The following is a 13,116-nucleotide window of genomic DNA, read 5'->3' on the forward strand; positions in this document are numbered from 1 at the left end:
CGTCCTAATGTGTGCCCAGGATTTTACCTGTCCCAAAAGGATCCCTTTTTCCGAGAGCACTCGAAAATTCATTATTAGGAACCGTTCGTTTGGAAACTTTTCACCGAGGCTTGTGTTGAATGCTGGCTCAACTGAGTATTAGTAAATTCCCTGCAACCGTGCTTCGTTCCTAAACTACGTCCATTTTTATAAAATATTTTCTCCTTTAAGCTGATCAAAAATATTTTATTTTCTATACGGTTTCAATTCAATTTTCGTATACAATTTCAATTTAAAAAAAAAAAACATAGGAATACAAGCAAAGAAAAATACTAATAGGAATATAGACGAAGGGAATGAGTAATGACAAACAACTCGATCGCAAACTCTGTTCAAAGTTCTTCGAGCATGAGTGCCGAATCAGAGCAAACAGCACCGAACGTTTCCTGATTTTCCCTAAACGCTACGAATGTTCCTCCTAAATCGACACACCTGCCTTCCGGAATGCCTGCGGTTTCAGCGAATCGAGCAGCCGTTAGGTCAATCGTCGAAGGACGAGAACGACCCTTGAAACGAGCAACCTTCGTTTGTGTGCATAGGATTTGGCTTTTCCGACCGCCTTCTTTCCCCGAACGTTCGCGAGAACCACAAGAATAACGATCAATATTTACGAAGCACTCTCGTCTCCATGACTCGTGGTATTTATACAACCTACCAATTGAAGTGCCACTTCACCTCTTTATCCGGCTTGCATCCAATTGATATCTTTATCGCGTTCGAATTCTCTTCTCTTTACACGCGATCGAGGAGAAGCAAAAAGGAAGAAGGAGGAAAATACCCGAAGCTAAGATGTGTAACAAACGGATGGTAGGTCAACGATCAGAGCCTCGAGCGGATTCGTTTGAGGACGATTTAAGGATCTCGTGGCAAGGAGCGTGACTGGACTTTATTAAAGCCACGAGCAACCCCAAAGCTAGCCTGTCCCTTCTTCTCTTATTTATGTGCCGAGCTTTCTCAAGGATATTAACATGCTGTTAAGAGGATATATTGGGAAATTAAGAGGAAAACGATCGTAAATGAGACTCTTAGGAGAATCACAACAATCGGAGTTGAAGTTTCTTTAGGAAATCAATGTAGAATCAGTTGTTCTTCAATTCGATGTAACATTTTATTCAACGATGTTGTTTAAGTACAAACAGAAGCGAACAGAAACACGGTGGTTTATCGAGCCACTGGAAAGTCCGCAAACAGACACGATTGTTTAATCAGGCATGACGAGAGAAAAAAAGCAAGCAGCGAACATAATCGATTCGCTGTATTCCTTAGCGGTTCTTCCACTCTCCTCGCGATCCTCCACATGGTTCCGCTACGAAACCCGAAGAAATCGGGCATTAACTCTTTATGTTTGACCAATCGGACACTTGGTTGCGCTTTTAAATTCTACTCCTTTCGAATACGGTTTATTTCATTATACAATAGCCCCTCGCTAATTCCCTGCCGTGTAATTCACACGCGTGTCATTGACTCTCGATTATTTCTCAGTACATCGTAAGACTCGCCTCTAGAGCTTCGAAAGCAGGGAATTACCGAGTACCGTGTACAGGATATATGTGACCCAAGTGAAATCCACGATATCGGGCGTGTTCCTCGCCCTGTATTCCTCGACTTTCTAGCGGGAGGATGCAACGTACCGGCACCGTGGCCCGATAGAATTTGAAGCATTACATTAGTCGGACTAATGACCGACATGACTGTCCGTGGGTAGATACCGGTTCTCCGAGAGCCAAGGAGCATGCCCTCGAGAAAATGGTTGCAGACGGGAGAGCAATACGGAAGATGATAGCCCCGTTCGCAAAGAGGGCGCCACGTACTTGGCCGCATTCGCTGGCAATATATGCATGCATGCACTCTGCTCGCGTGCAACCTTATCGCTCTTCCTTCTACCTAACGTACACACGCGTTCTCTTGCATCCATATTTTCTATCGCGGTGAAAAATTTCGAGATTCACACTCGGAACACCTTGCGAGAACTAATCAAGCGGAACGCATTACGGAAAGAGAGACGGTGAAACGGGTAGAGAGACATCGTTGGCAGATTAATTTGCATTTTTTCGATACGTCATCTCCGAAATTGCCTCGGCCTAATTGACTCACGTGCATCGACGAATCGATCGACACCGACAAAGGAGCGTTCCTTCGTTCGAAGCGGGTAACGAAGATCCTTTTCATCGCGGGCCACGTATTTAGAGAGACGAATCGAAACGTCGCGTTCGACGAGGAACGAGCGAAAGCTTTCATTCGAATTGAAACCGGAAACGAATTGAAAAGAAAGCACTCCGACTGTGTTAAAAGTAATCGTACAGCCGGGAAAAGAAAAGGACGAGGAACGCTAATTCATAGCTCGCGAAGGACTCGAGGCGAATCGTGATCCGGACGCGCCTTCTGCAGCGGTTCGTGGTGCTCGCACGCCGATCTGCTGAACCGTATGGAAATTTTCAGTGACGGTAATGAGGCTTAAGGGACGGTTGTGTAATCAGTGCAGCTCCAACTCGATGGAAACAATGTTCAACCGGCCGTCTCGTTCGCGCCCTGAAAATTAAATTCCACGCGAGTTTCGTAATTTCGAGCGGAGCCACGCCGCACCGTTTATCACTGCTGCTTGCTTTTCTTAATGAGCGTCAAACTGTCTTCTCTGAAATTGGGTAAATTCGTTAAACGTCCGCCTATCTTCTTGATTAACGTCAACCGCTACATTTCTCGATCGAAAGTCAATTAGGTGGCTCGTTTGGAGGCGATCATTTTTGCGAAAATTATGACTTGCGAATTTCTATCGATTTCCAAGCAAACGCCGCTTTATCGATCCGATCAGAAAACGATATAAAAGTTTAGCTAATTCTTTGAAAACGTTCGATGGAACCGTGAGATCCATAGTGTAATGTAAAATTGATCGAACGGCTGACACGATAGGGCAGGGATTCGAGCAAGAAATTACGCGTCTTAGCTGCGACGCGTAATTACCCGAATTCGTTTAATGGCGTTCGATCGGGTCGAAAAACTGGACCGTTCGGGCAAACACGACACGCGATGAATAAAGCCCACATCGCGGAATGTAATTCCCTCGCGAAAATTGCTTTTAAAAAAATCCAATTCCCCGCACCTCGTGATTTCGCTTACGATGAAACTCGAGCGAAATTCACGCCTCTCTTTCGCGCTTCGACCAAATGCTCTCACGTTCACGGTCCGCGGGGGCAAACTACGATCGAATAATCACTTTGCCGGAAATCTGCATCTTCCAGTGTATCACGAACTCCGTAATATGTATATACCGCAGACATCTAAACGAAAACGACGTTCGGTATCGGAGCCAGGCTCGTCAACCTTTCTTCTCCTACGTCGTCGAACAACGAAGATTAAACGAAAAGGCGACGAATCCACCGTGCGAGAAACGAGGATCTCGCATCGCGTTCCAGCACTTGTGTCGTATCCGCACTCTCGAGCTTCGAGCCTCGGTTCGAACGGAACGAGCGACGGAAAGGCGCGACGGCTAGGGAGAGCCACTCGGAAACTCGCGTCTCGCGAGCAGGCGGCGTAATACCGCGTAGCCGACGAGTCAGCCAAGACACGTCGACGAGCCCACGGAGGGAACGAGCATCCTCGGGCTTCGTCCGTTTCCGCCGGTGTTCGGCACTCCCCGACACCCCCGGTCGCCGTTCGAGTCTGCCGACGCGAGACGAACGGCCGCGACACTCGGCTCGGCCGACAGACGCGTCCGCGACACCGAGTAGGAAGGTAGTGTTCTCTGCGTTCACGGAGCTCGTCTCGACGTAGCTCGTGCACTCGACGATCATCCTCGTCGTAGTTTCTTAACACGGATAACGCGGCATCGACACGCGACCGGAAGAAGGAACGATAGTTTTTCCTCTTGTTATACCGATTCGAACCTTCACCGTGGAGATTCTTACGCGTGGTGGACAGTGAGAAAGCGTCGCTCCGTTTGGCTGGCTAAGCGACCCGTGCGAATCGCAAGTGCGTGAGAAAGTACGGGGGTGTGCTCCAGGCGAGAAGGATACCGCTCTGTTTCGCTAGCTTTCTTGTGCCTCGTCCCGTGAGATTCCTCGCTGTGATCCCGAACGATCTTAGTATCTCCTTACAAGTTCCTGCTGGAACGTCAACATCGCGTACGAGGACTGGTGCTCCGAAATTCAGTGTCTCCGAGAAATTTTGTTTATATTTTGTTTCGGTGGTGAGAAACGTTTCATAGAATTTGGTGATAAACAAAGTTCTTTCGACATCGTATCGTTTTCAATGATGGTTAGCAAGTTCACGGTTGTTCGATGGTTCGCGTGATCCCGTCGCCGAGCGTCGGATACTGTTCTCGCTGCGAAACGCCATCCACCGTTGATCGGTGAATTCGTCGTGAAAAAAAAATCGTGTCCCCGATGCGAACCTCTCGGAAAGTATCTCTCGTCGATGGTTTCTCGTCGCTGTGATCGGATCGCTGAAAAATATTTCACCAATGAGAGGGCTAGCAAGGTGCACTCCAGGTGAGCGAAACACGGGGTGGACCCATGGAACGCGTAACTCGATGGACGTGTATGGAAACAGCAGAACACCGGAGAATCATCGTCGATTCTAACCGATCGCCGATCAATTCCATCGAAGACAACGTATCTTCCGTTTAATCGTTCAGCTCGAAGACGCGAGCCGATAGTGTACGGAAAGTGTGTTTACTTGGTGTACGGGAAACTTGAAGGATAACATTCGAGCGAAGAAAGAAAATAGGATACGCGAGTCATACGTTTGATCATCCGAGAGAGAAATATAGCAAAAGAGAAAATAGGAATTAGAACAAGCGATCTAAACACGGAGAAAGTGAAGTGTGGATGTGGTGTGTGTGCAACGGTGGTGGAAGGTGGTTGTGGACGACAGCAACAAAGGTGCAGGTGTCGTCGTCGTTGTTGTTCTTGTTGTTGTTGCTTGTTGTATCTCGGTGAACGGTGGTGACGCGGTGCGCGCTGCTCGTTCGTCCACGTATTTACCATGGTTTCCACGTCCTTTGTAACTCTGATGTTCCTCGTCTGCTTGCAAACGGTTCTACTCTCGACTGTGAGCAATTGCGCGAAGACGATCAACATGTATTGGAACACCACCAATTCCATGTAAGTGTACTTCCTTTTATTTCTTCGGTGAACAGAAAAAAAAATAAAAAAAGAACAAAAAATGATATTTCCCACGTGGTCAGTGAAGAATGCCAACAGATTTTCGTGCGCGAACGCGTTACGAGTTGGCTCCGATGCCAAAGCGTTTGAAAGTCGTCGCCGGGCAATCGATTTCCCGCGGCGTCGTCGCTTTTGAGTAACGGCCCTCCGCTTGCCTCGCTTCCGGCGGAGCTTTTATCGGCGTCGGGGCCGTGGTATCGCGTCTGCCAAAATTACAGGGTGCATCGCGACGTCGAGCTCGCTTTAATGCGCCCACGGAATGGGCCGAGCCCGGTGGAGATCGTTCCGTCGAGCTTCTTCCTCGTCCAAATCGTCGACGATAAAAGCCGAAGAAACGACGATTTCCAGCGGCCAAGCAGACGGGAAATTGCATCCTACCGATCAATTTCTTCTCGCCGGGGATTGTTCGTGTTTGCCTAACTGCTTCTACGATACGTCGTACCGTGTCAACTTCTTTTTACCTCGCGCACGACGCTTCTACTTTAATCCGTTTCTTTATGACATTTTTAATGGCTACTTGAGTGTCGCGACAGCTACAGAATAGCGAGATATACTACGTTTGTTCTTTAATGGAGTTACAAGTGATAGAGGAAATAGGATTGTAAGAAAAGTTAATATTAAATCGTTAAGCGGAAAGTTGATCCTGAAGAAAGTGAGAAAAATAAAAATTGCAGTGAACCGATTTACGTTACTCGTCGCCGTAATTTCACGCGGAATGTGTAAATCTGATCGCGTAACGAGCCTCGTTACTCTATCTGGTGAAAAAATCTATAAGCGTTCTCGCGGTTGCTTCCTGCTCGGGAAGGCGGGCAAAATCCAGTATGCCGCTCGTCAAACCGAACCGGCAGACCCGATTCACCACGCTGCCAATTAAATCTACATTACCTGTGGTTAATCTAATTTGTCACGGTATTTTTCTGCTGTTTTTCGAGCCTCTTGATTCACGTGCGAATCAACGGTAAGAAATGATCGTGTATCAACGACACATGAAAATCCCGTGTAAAGTCGATTTAGATTTTACGTTAAGAAAAAAAAACTGTCAAGAATCGGTTCGTTCTCGGGTTGTTCAGGTGTGTCCTTTCTTCTTGCCGCGAAAGGAAACGGTGTCATACGCGGCTTGTTAGCCGAGCAATTTCTTTTCCATCAGTAATTTCCTTACTTCGCGATACTTTGATTCGCGTGGACCAAAATAAGCTTGCGATTCGCGTTAACATTATAATCGACGCGGCACGTTTTTTCAACGACCGTGAAAAACCTGCTTGACGCGTAATTTTCTCGGTCGTTTGGAATATTTTGCCGGTCGTTTTGCAGGTTCGACATGCTAGAGGTGCATCCAACGAGCTCGTAAAACATCTGCCCGGCGATCTTAAAACTCGAGTAAAATTTGACACGAACATGATTACGAACGTAAAAATATCTATGAAACACACGGGTGGATTAAATTGTAGCAGAAACGCGGAGGAAAATTTGAAAAATCCTGCCGAAAATTTTTGACAGTACGTCAGGGAAAAGTCTCGTAACTTTTTAACCGCGCACTGTCCGAAATGTTTGTACGCCTATTCAGGTTTTCCCCCTGGTGCAAAAGTATGCGTGTGCATCGTCCAACAAAATCCGGCCACCCTATTCTTCTCTCTCGTATAAGGGCCCAACGTCCGGCTGACTTTGACGATCGGTTTGAAGTCGCGCATGCATTACTTGCAGCCAGGACGAGGTGGCCCGTCGAGCGTGTGCGTGCCCGTACGTGTGAGAATTCATTTCGCGAAGGAGAAGGACGTTGTCAGACTGTCTTCTTCGTGGGACGTACGGAGGGCAGTAAAAAACACGTCCTGCGCCCGGAAAAAAAATCGAAAAGGAAGTAACGCGTGTGGTGAGCAAAACGAGAGAGAGAGAGAGAAAGAAGAAGAAGAAAGAAAAGGGAGGAAAAAAGAGGGTGAAAAGAAGCGCAGGAAAGAGGAGTTCTCTGGTGCGCGAGAGAACGTGCTCTCGGAGGGCTGTAAATCTTGACCGCTTATTGGAAAATCGAAATTCGCTTTAAGGAATCGGACGTAAAAAAGAAAAAAGAAAACAAAGTTGAAAGAAGGAGAAAAAGAGTTGTCGGTGAAGCATGAAAACCAGTGGCTCCTTGATTATCATAAATCTGTTTCCACGAGTTTTACCGGTGGAAAGAGTATATTCTCTACTGTTCGGTTAAAACACGGCAGCACTGACGTTTACTACCTCCTTGTGTTTTAGATGGTAGAATTTCTCTTTAGAATCGTGAAGAAACGTATTAAGAATGATTGCAACTCCTTGAACGCGTTAAAGTAATTTTTTAGTACACAAAATATTTCCAACACATTTTTTTAAATTTTACCTAATAAAAGGATAATTCTTTATCGTCTATTGATTACTAATTTCATAAAAATAGTTGATATAATGGATAACGTAAAGGTTTTTCGCGAAATAACGGCGACAGAGTTGGTGTGGTGGCAGCAGATGCTGGTGCGCTGCTGGAGACTTCAATGCCGGGGCGAGGAGATCTGCCGCGGCAGATTATTGAACTCTCTAGTCTCTCTCGTGCGCGGCTAGACGATTCTATCGAGTTCAGGAAGGCATGGAACGTACCCGTTCAATAAGTATTTCTGGTTATCGTACGCTTACGGTTTCGTATTCTACATACTTGCTCTCGAACGCACGCGTAACACGTCCTGTCGCATTTTTGACCGACCAGATAGTTAATTCTCGCGCCACACCAGCGCGTTGACAAAGTATTAAATTGTACCTAATATTTCAAGATAACAGCGTCGGTATCGCCGATATCTCACAGATGATTACTCGCGTTCGTATCGGAATATTTATAAAACGAGTTTCCATTTTAAAAAAATGTATTTTGCCAAAAAGAAAAATGTTTCGTAATTACAATCACCTGTCAACTGCAAAAGTGCCACATTACTATCCAAAACGACGTATTGATTATTTTTAAAGGACACTTTCGTGAGGTTACTTTTGTTCGTTCGTTATTTTTAGCCGACGCGAAAAATGATTTCAACGAACAATCCGGGAACAGTCGTCGAAAAAGCGAGGCCAATAAGAACTGGTTGACTCTTTAAGAGTCGGTCTTCCGAGAAGTTGGGAAAGCAGCGTCGCGAAATCCTCCACTCTGTTGCTTTAACGCGAGTCCAATTATTCCGTCCAGTAAGTCACGTACACTGGCATGCACGAGTAAACTTAATGAATGGCCAGTTGTCAGAGTGCTGTGACTTGTGACACCATCCGCAAGAATTCTTAATACCAATAGACTCAGTGTTCCTCCTATCATTTGAAATCGTCTTGATTCTTGCATGTCAATTTTCTACCCTTTAAACGTTCATGATTTTAAGTAGAATACATTTCTCATAATTTTTGCACTCAGGCGTTATTATATCAGGTGTAAAAATGAATTCTTGAATATGCTAATTACTGTTCACCATTAATTTGTAAAATTACAGTGCAGCTAATAATTGAAGGTATACTTTGATAAGATTATTCCCCTTTGCACGTTATTATTAATTTATTAATTGCGCGAAAATGATGGACTTAGCGAGTCGAGCGTTAAGAACAGGGTGGAATGAAATTAGAGTGCTGGTTGGCAGGTTACGTCGAAAATCTTCATTTCACTCGGTGTAGATATCGTAAAACCGTTACACTTTAACACGGCCTCGGTACCGTTATTAAATTGCCGGCGTACACGCGGCCGGGAAGCTCGTTTTTGAAAAACCACCGGAGGTTCCTATTATCCTCTCGGTAGCTCGGTTTCGTGGCGCTTTATAGCTCCGTGTATTATGGCAACATCGATTTGCAGCGGCCACAAATCAGCGGTTTCCCTCAGGAAACTAGTACCCTTCGTACCGAAGATTGAGAATTCGCTACCCGATTCGGGGAAATAACCATCGTTCGCGCACCGACTGCCATCTCGGATCACGCGGAAACAAAGAAACGCTTTGCTGGCAACTCTTTGAATATAACAACGGCCACATACGAACCGTAATAAACACCATAGCTTTAATGGTTTCATCGTAAACAACCTTTCCCTGTCGACCTGTTTAAGCTCGAAAAGTTTCAGTTCGGCACGGAAGATGGGAAGCGATTTGAAATCCATTTAATCCACGCTGTAGGCAAATTGCACGGAAGTCGAATGTTACGCTGTAAATAAGCTCGCGTTACGAGATAACATTACGGATCTAGAGTGCGTAATCTCTTATATTTGCCACCATTACTCGCCACGAATCGTCGCTTCAAAGCAACACCTTTGATCTGGGAAAATTGAAAATTTCACGCTGAATCGGTATATTTCCAAGTGTCTTATACCTTGGAGTCACGAAACGCGTACATTATTAACGTAATAAGGATCATTTTTTCGTTTAACCCCAATTTAAAATTTAATTAGCGGTAATTTTTTTATTCCTTATTTGCCTTCATTACATTTCCGAAATTTAATCATTAATTAATATAACGATTAAGATAAAAAAGGAACGTAATTAAATGATCGTCATTAAACGAATCGATCAGATCGGTTACGAAACAACGTGAAACCGAGCGCGCGTACTTAAGGAGGAGGTGGAGCGTGGCTTAACGAGTGGCAAATTAATTATTCATCATTAAAGGCTAACGGGCCGTAGTGGCGTCGCGTCAGCGACGCTATGCGCGAGAAAAACGAGACGCGAGACACCGCGTTGACGTTTACGAGTGCGCGGACAGCGCGTAAATATCTCCATGAAGTTGCGGGACGCCTTCTTCCTGTTACCACGTGTTTCGCGTTCCACGGCCTGGCTGGATCAAAGAACGCTCCTCTTAGTTCCCGCGAAACGGTACGGTATGCGTGAACACGCGCGTTCATCGTCCATCGTTGCGAAAAAGCGCGAAAACGCCGCGAGGATGGTAAGTGGGTAAAACCTGGCGACTGATTTACGAACCCGTAAGTAGCTCCACTTTTACGTGTGATTTACTTACGAGAGAAGATGCCTCCTGCCATTTAAATATCATTCTAAAGTATAATACTAACGGTATTCAAAGAAACCTTCTTATTTTTTTTAATTACGCAAAATTTATGGAGTCGATCATCAAGCATCGAGACAATAAACGCGTTAATTGAGGCGAAGCTATATTGCACGCACCATTAATGAGAAGAATATTCCATTTTCTTGGTCGTTAACGGTGGCTCGCAGGAAAGCAGGGAAAAAGCCTGTCTCTGTTCGAGGCTGGCTCTCGGAGGGGCGCGTTTATCTCCGACATCCTCTGCCGGCTGGCAATAAATCCCGGGCGTTATCAGTATTAAATATCTTCCTTAAAAATCTGCAAAGAGGCCGAGAAACAAAAGATCATTATTAGCGTAAGCACGCGTGTACATCATTACTCGGTGTGTCCCGTGCAGCCGGTGCTGCTGCTCTTCTCTCCTCCCGCTTCCTGCTCCGGCAACAATACGATGCCTTGCACTCGAGAGTCACCACCGGTGTAAGGGAGAAAAAGCGTACGTCGGGGCGTTACGAGCTACGAGGACCGCGTTACGGTTAATTAAGCGCGAACGGAGCCGCTACGGGGCCAATAGCTGGATCGCCCTGGAAACTGGAAACCCAGACGGCTAGAGAAAACACGTCTGAACGGAGAGTGGCGTCGCGTCGCTTGAAAAAAAAGGGGACGCTCACGAAATCGTCAGAAAAGTGTCCTTTCGAAAACCGGCAGCTGTTTCCTGTTACAACAACTTCTGGGTAACAGGCACTGGGAAAAGGGAGGGACACGGTAGCTGATCGGGGGTAAAAACCCCCTGTAACGTTGCGGTTAGGACTTACATGCGATTACGTGTTTTCTCACAGCACCCCTGTGCTACATCGTAATCCATAAAACACGCGTGTCCGTTTCGATAGAATTTATGTCCTGTCTAATTCTTGGTCGCTCGTTATTTTCGGTGCAGATGGGTGACGAGTTAGAGGGTAAATTGCGTCCAGGTAGATTTCATCGATTTTTAAGCTTTCACGGGGAGCGCTCTTATTCTTTTTATTCTGTTTTTATTGCAAATTTAATTTCCTCTGAAAGCTATGAAAATTTCTACCTCACCTTCACAAGGAATCTGACTAATGTAAACACCCAAAATCAATTTTCCCGTTTATGAGAATTAATATTTGGACAACAGGAGTGGAGGGTAGGAGAATCGAGGGGACCCGGCTCGTACATCACGGTTACAGAATAATCGTCTATTGTGCGGGGACGGATAGCGATCGTTAGCGAGAAAGCGTGAACGATACTCTCGATATTACCGACGCATTCCATTTTTCCAACAATCCCTGGTCATTGCACGCGTCTTTTGTCGGTCGATACAGCGACTCGAATCGCGACATCCCCGTATGCTTTTGTCCTGACCATAGAACGCAATCAGAATTTCCATGGCTCAGCAGGTGGCGGACTCGTAGCAGTGACGTTAGCGAGCGCGAAAAAAAAAAAAAGTGTATCGTTTTGATTGTAGACGGGACGGTATAATAATCATTATTACGCCAATTAATTCGCGCCTACGTGTATACACACCGTGGGCCGTATTATCCGTGGTCAGCACGCGATTCCATCTGCGAAGGAACGTCATTAATAGCTTGCTCGGATATCGCTATACACTTAAAATAATTGCGAGTCCGAGCATCGTGTGTGCACGCGTGTTGCACACGTTCCTCGTCTGCTCGTTCAGTGTAGATAGCTCGCGCCGTAGGTGTGCGCCGAACAAGAGGAATAATGTTATTCCCACGGGAAGAAGCTCCTCGCGTTGTGCCCCAATTAGCTCGTGATCGACGCGTTCGTTTTTTGTCTCCGCCAACAGACCTTGTTCTGTCTTTATTTTTCCAAGAATTTTAACGCGTTTTAATAGGCCTCGCTACTGCCAGGGGGGCTCAATTATCGACCGGTAATTGACGTACTGGTAAGGGCCAGGATGAAAATGCTGTTTGATCGTGAAACATCACACTTCGCCAGACGATGCAATAACCAAAGATGAATTTCACAACAGCTGATAGCTCTGAACCCTTTCAACGCTGGATTAAAGATTTTTTCACCTCTGACAAGTTCGATACGGATCGTGCGTTAACGCCTTATGAATATTACGTACAAGATGCGATGTAGGTGCAGGCTCGATCTCGGTTTCTCGTTTTTCAGAAAATTCTTTTCTCTTATGTAGGATGCCAAGATTGGGCCACGGGTAATCAGAAAAGAGAGCCTAGTTGCTTTTAAAAAATGATTTATGGAATTTCAAAGGTGTCACGGTTTTTCAAAGCGGTTACCCGTCAACGATATCGTGATCTTCTTTTTCCGGTTTCGAAAGATCGCGAAAATTCTCGCAGAAACCGTTGGAATCACCTGTTATATTGTCTCGCGGCTACGCGTCCACACTTAACGAATTTAAATTAGAGGAATGATATTGCAAATCATTTTAATATGTTAAAAAAGTTGAAACTATATCTTTGATAAATCCAGTGTCACCAAACGTATTAAAAACAATTAATTAACGCAACGTACAACGGTGGACGTACGGTTAATCAATTACGCGAACGAATCTCAGTGGCCAATTAAAAGGCAAGGGACACCCCATCGAGTGTGAAAAGCCAGGAAGATGGATGAACGCGGAAGAATCCCGATAAAGTTGCGGATCGGTCTCGCTTAAAGAATAAAAAAAGCGACGATTCGCGTCAGAGCGACGGTTATCGCGTTATCTCTGCCCTTTGTTCCCGCTTTCCAGCCGTGACGATCTCCTGGCCCGAAGAAAATCCCGTTCCTCCTCTTGTCAGTCGGTTCTGGTGTCTTCCAGGGACACCGCGTCGCTCGGGAACGGAACAATGCCGATTTCCGTCCCGTCACACCCGGAAGAGTGGAACGTCGATGATTTCCGTGGCTGGGAATCAGAGGGGCGGCGACGCGAAGGTACAAG

The 13,116-nt window shown here is 45.9% G+C and overlaps 1 protein-coding gene across 1 annotated transcript in view; it reads left to right on the forward strand.

Moving 5' to 3' along the window:
• The first annotated feature begins 3,725 nt into the window (after window positions 1-3,725).
• The window catches only part of Ephrin (ephrin), a 46,417-nt gene continuing 37,026 nt past the window's right edge, over window positions 3,726-13,116 (forward strand). The window contains exon 1 of the mRNA XM_034315257.2: window positions 3,726-5,138. Within this exon, the coding sequence (XP_034171148.1) occupies window positions 5,020-5,138 (119 nt within the window). The 5' untranslated portion in view covers window positions 3,726-5,019. The remainder of the gene's footprint in view (window positions 5,139-13,116) is intronic.

Source organism: Osmia lignaria, chromosome 15 (assembly GCF_051020975.1).
Source record: "Osmia lignaria lignaria isolate PbOS001 chromosome 15, iyOsmLign1, whole genome shotgun sequence".
Classification (NCBI taxonomy): Eukaryota; Metazoa; Arthropoda; class Insecta; order Hymenoptera; family Megachilidae; genus Osmia; species Osmia lignaria.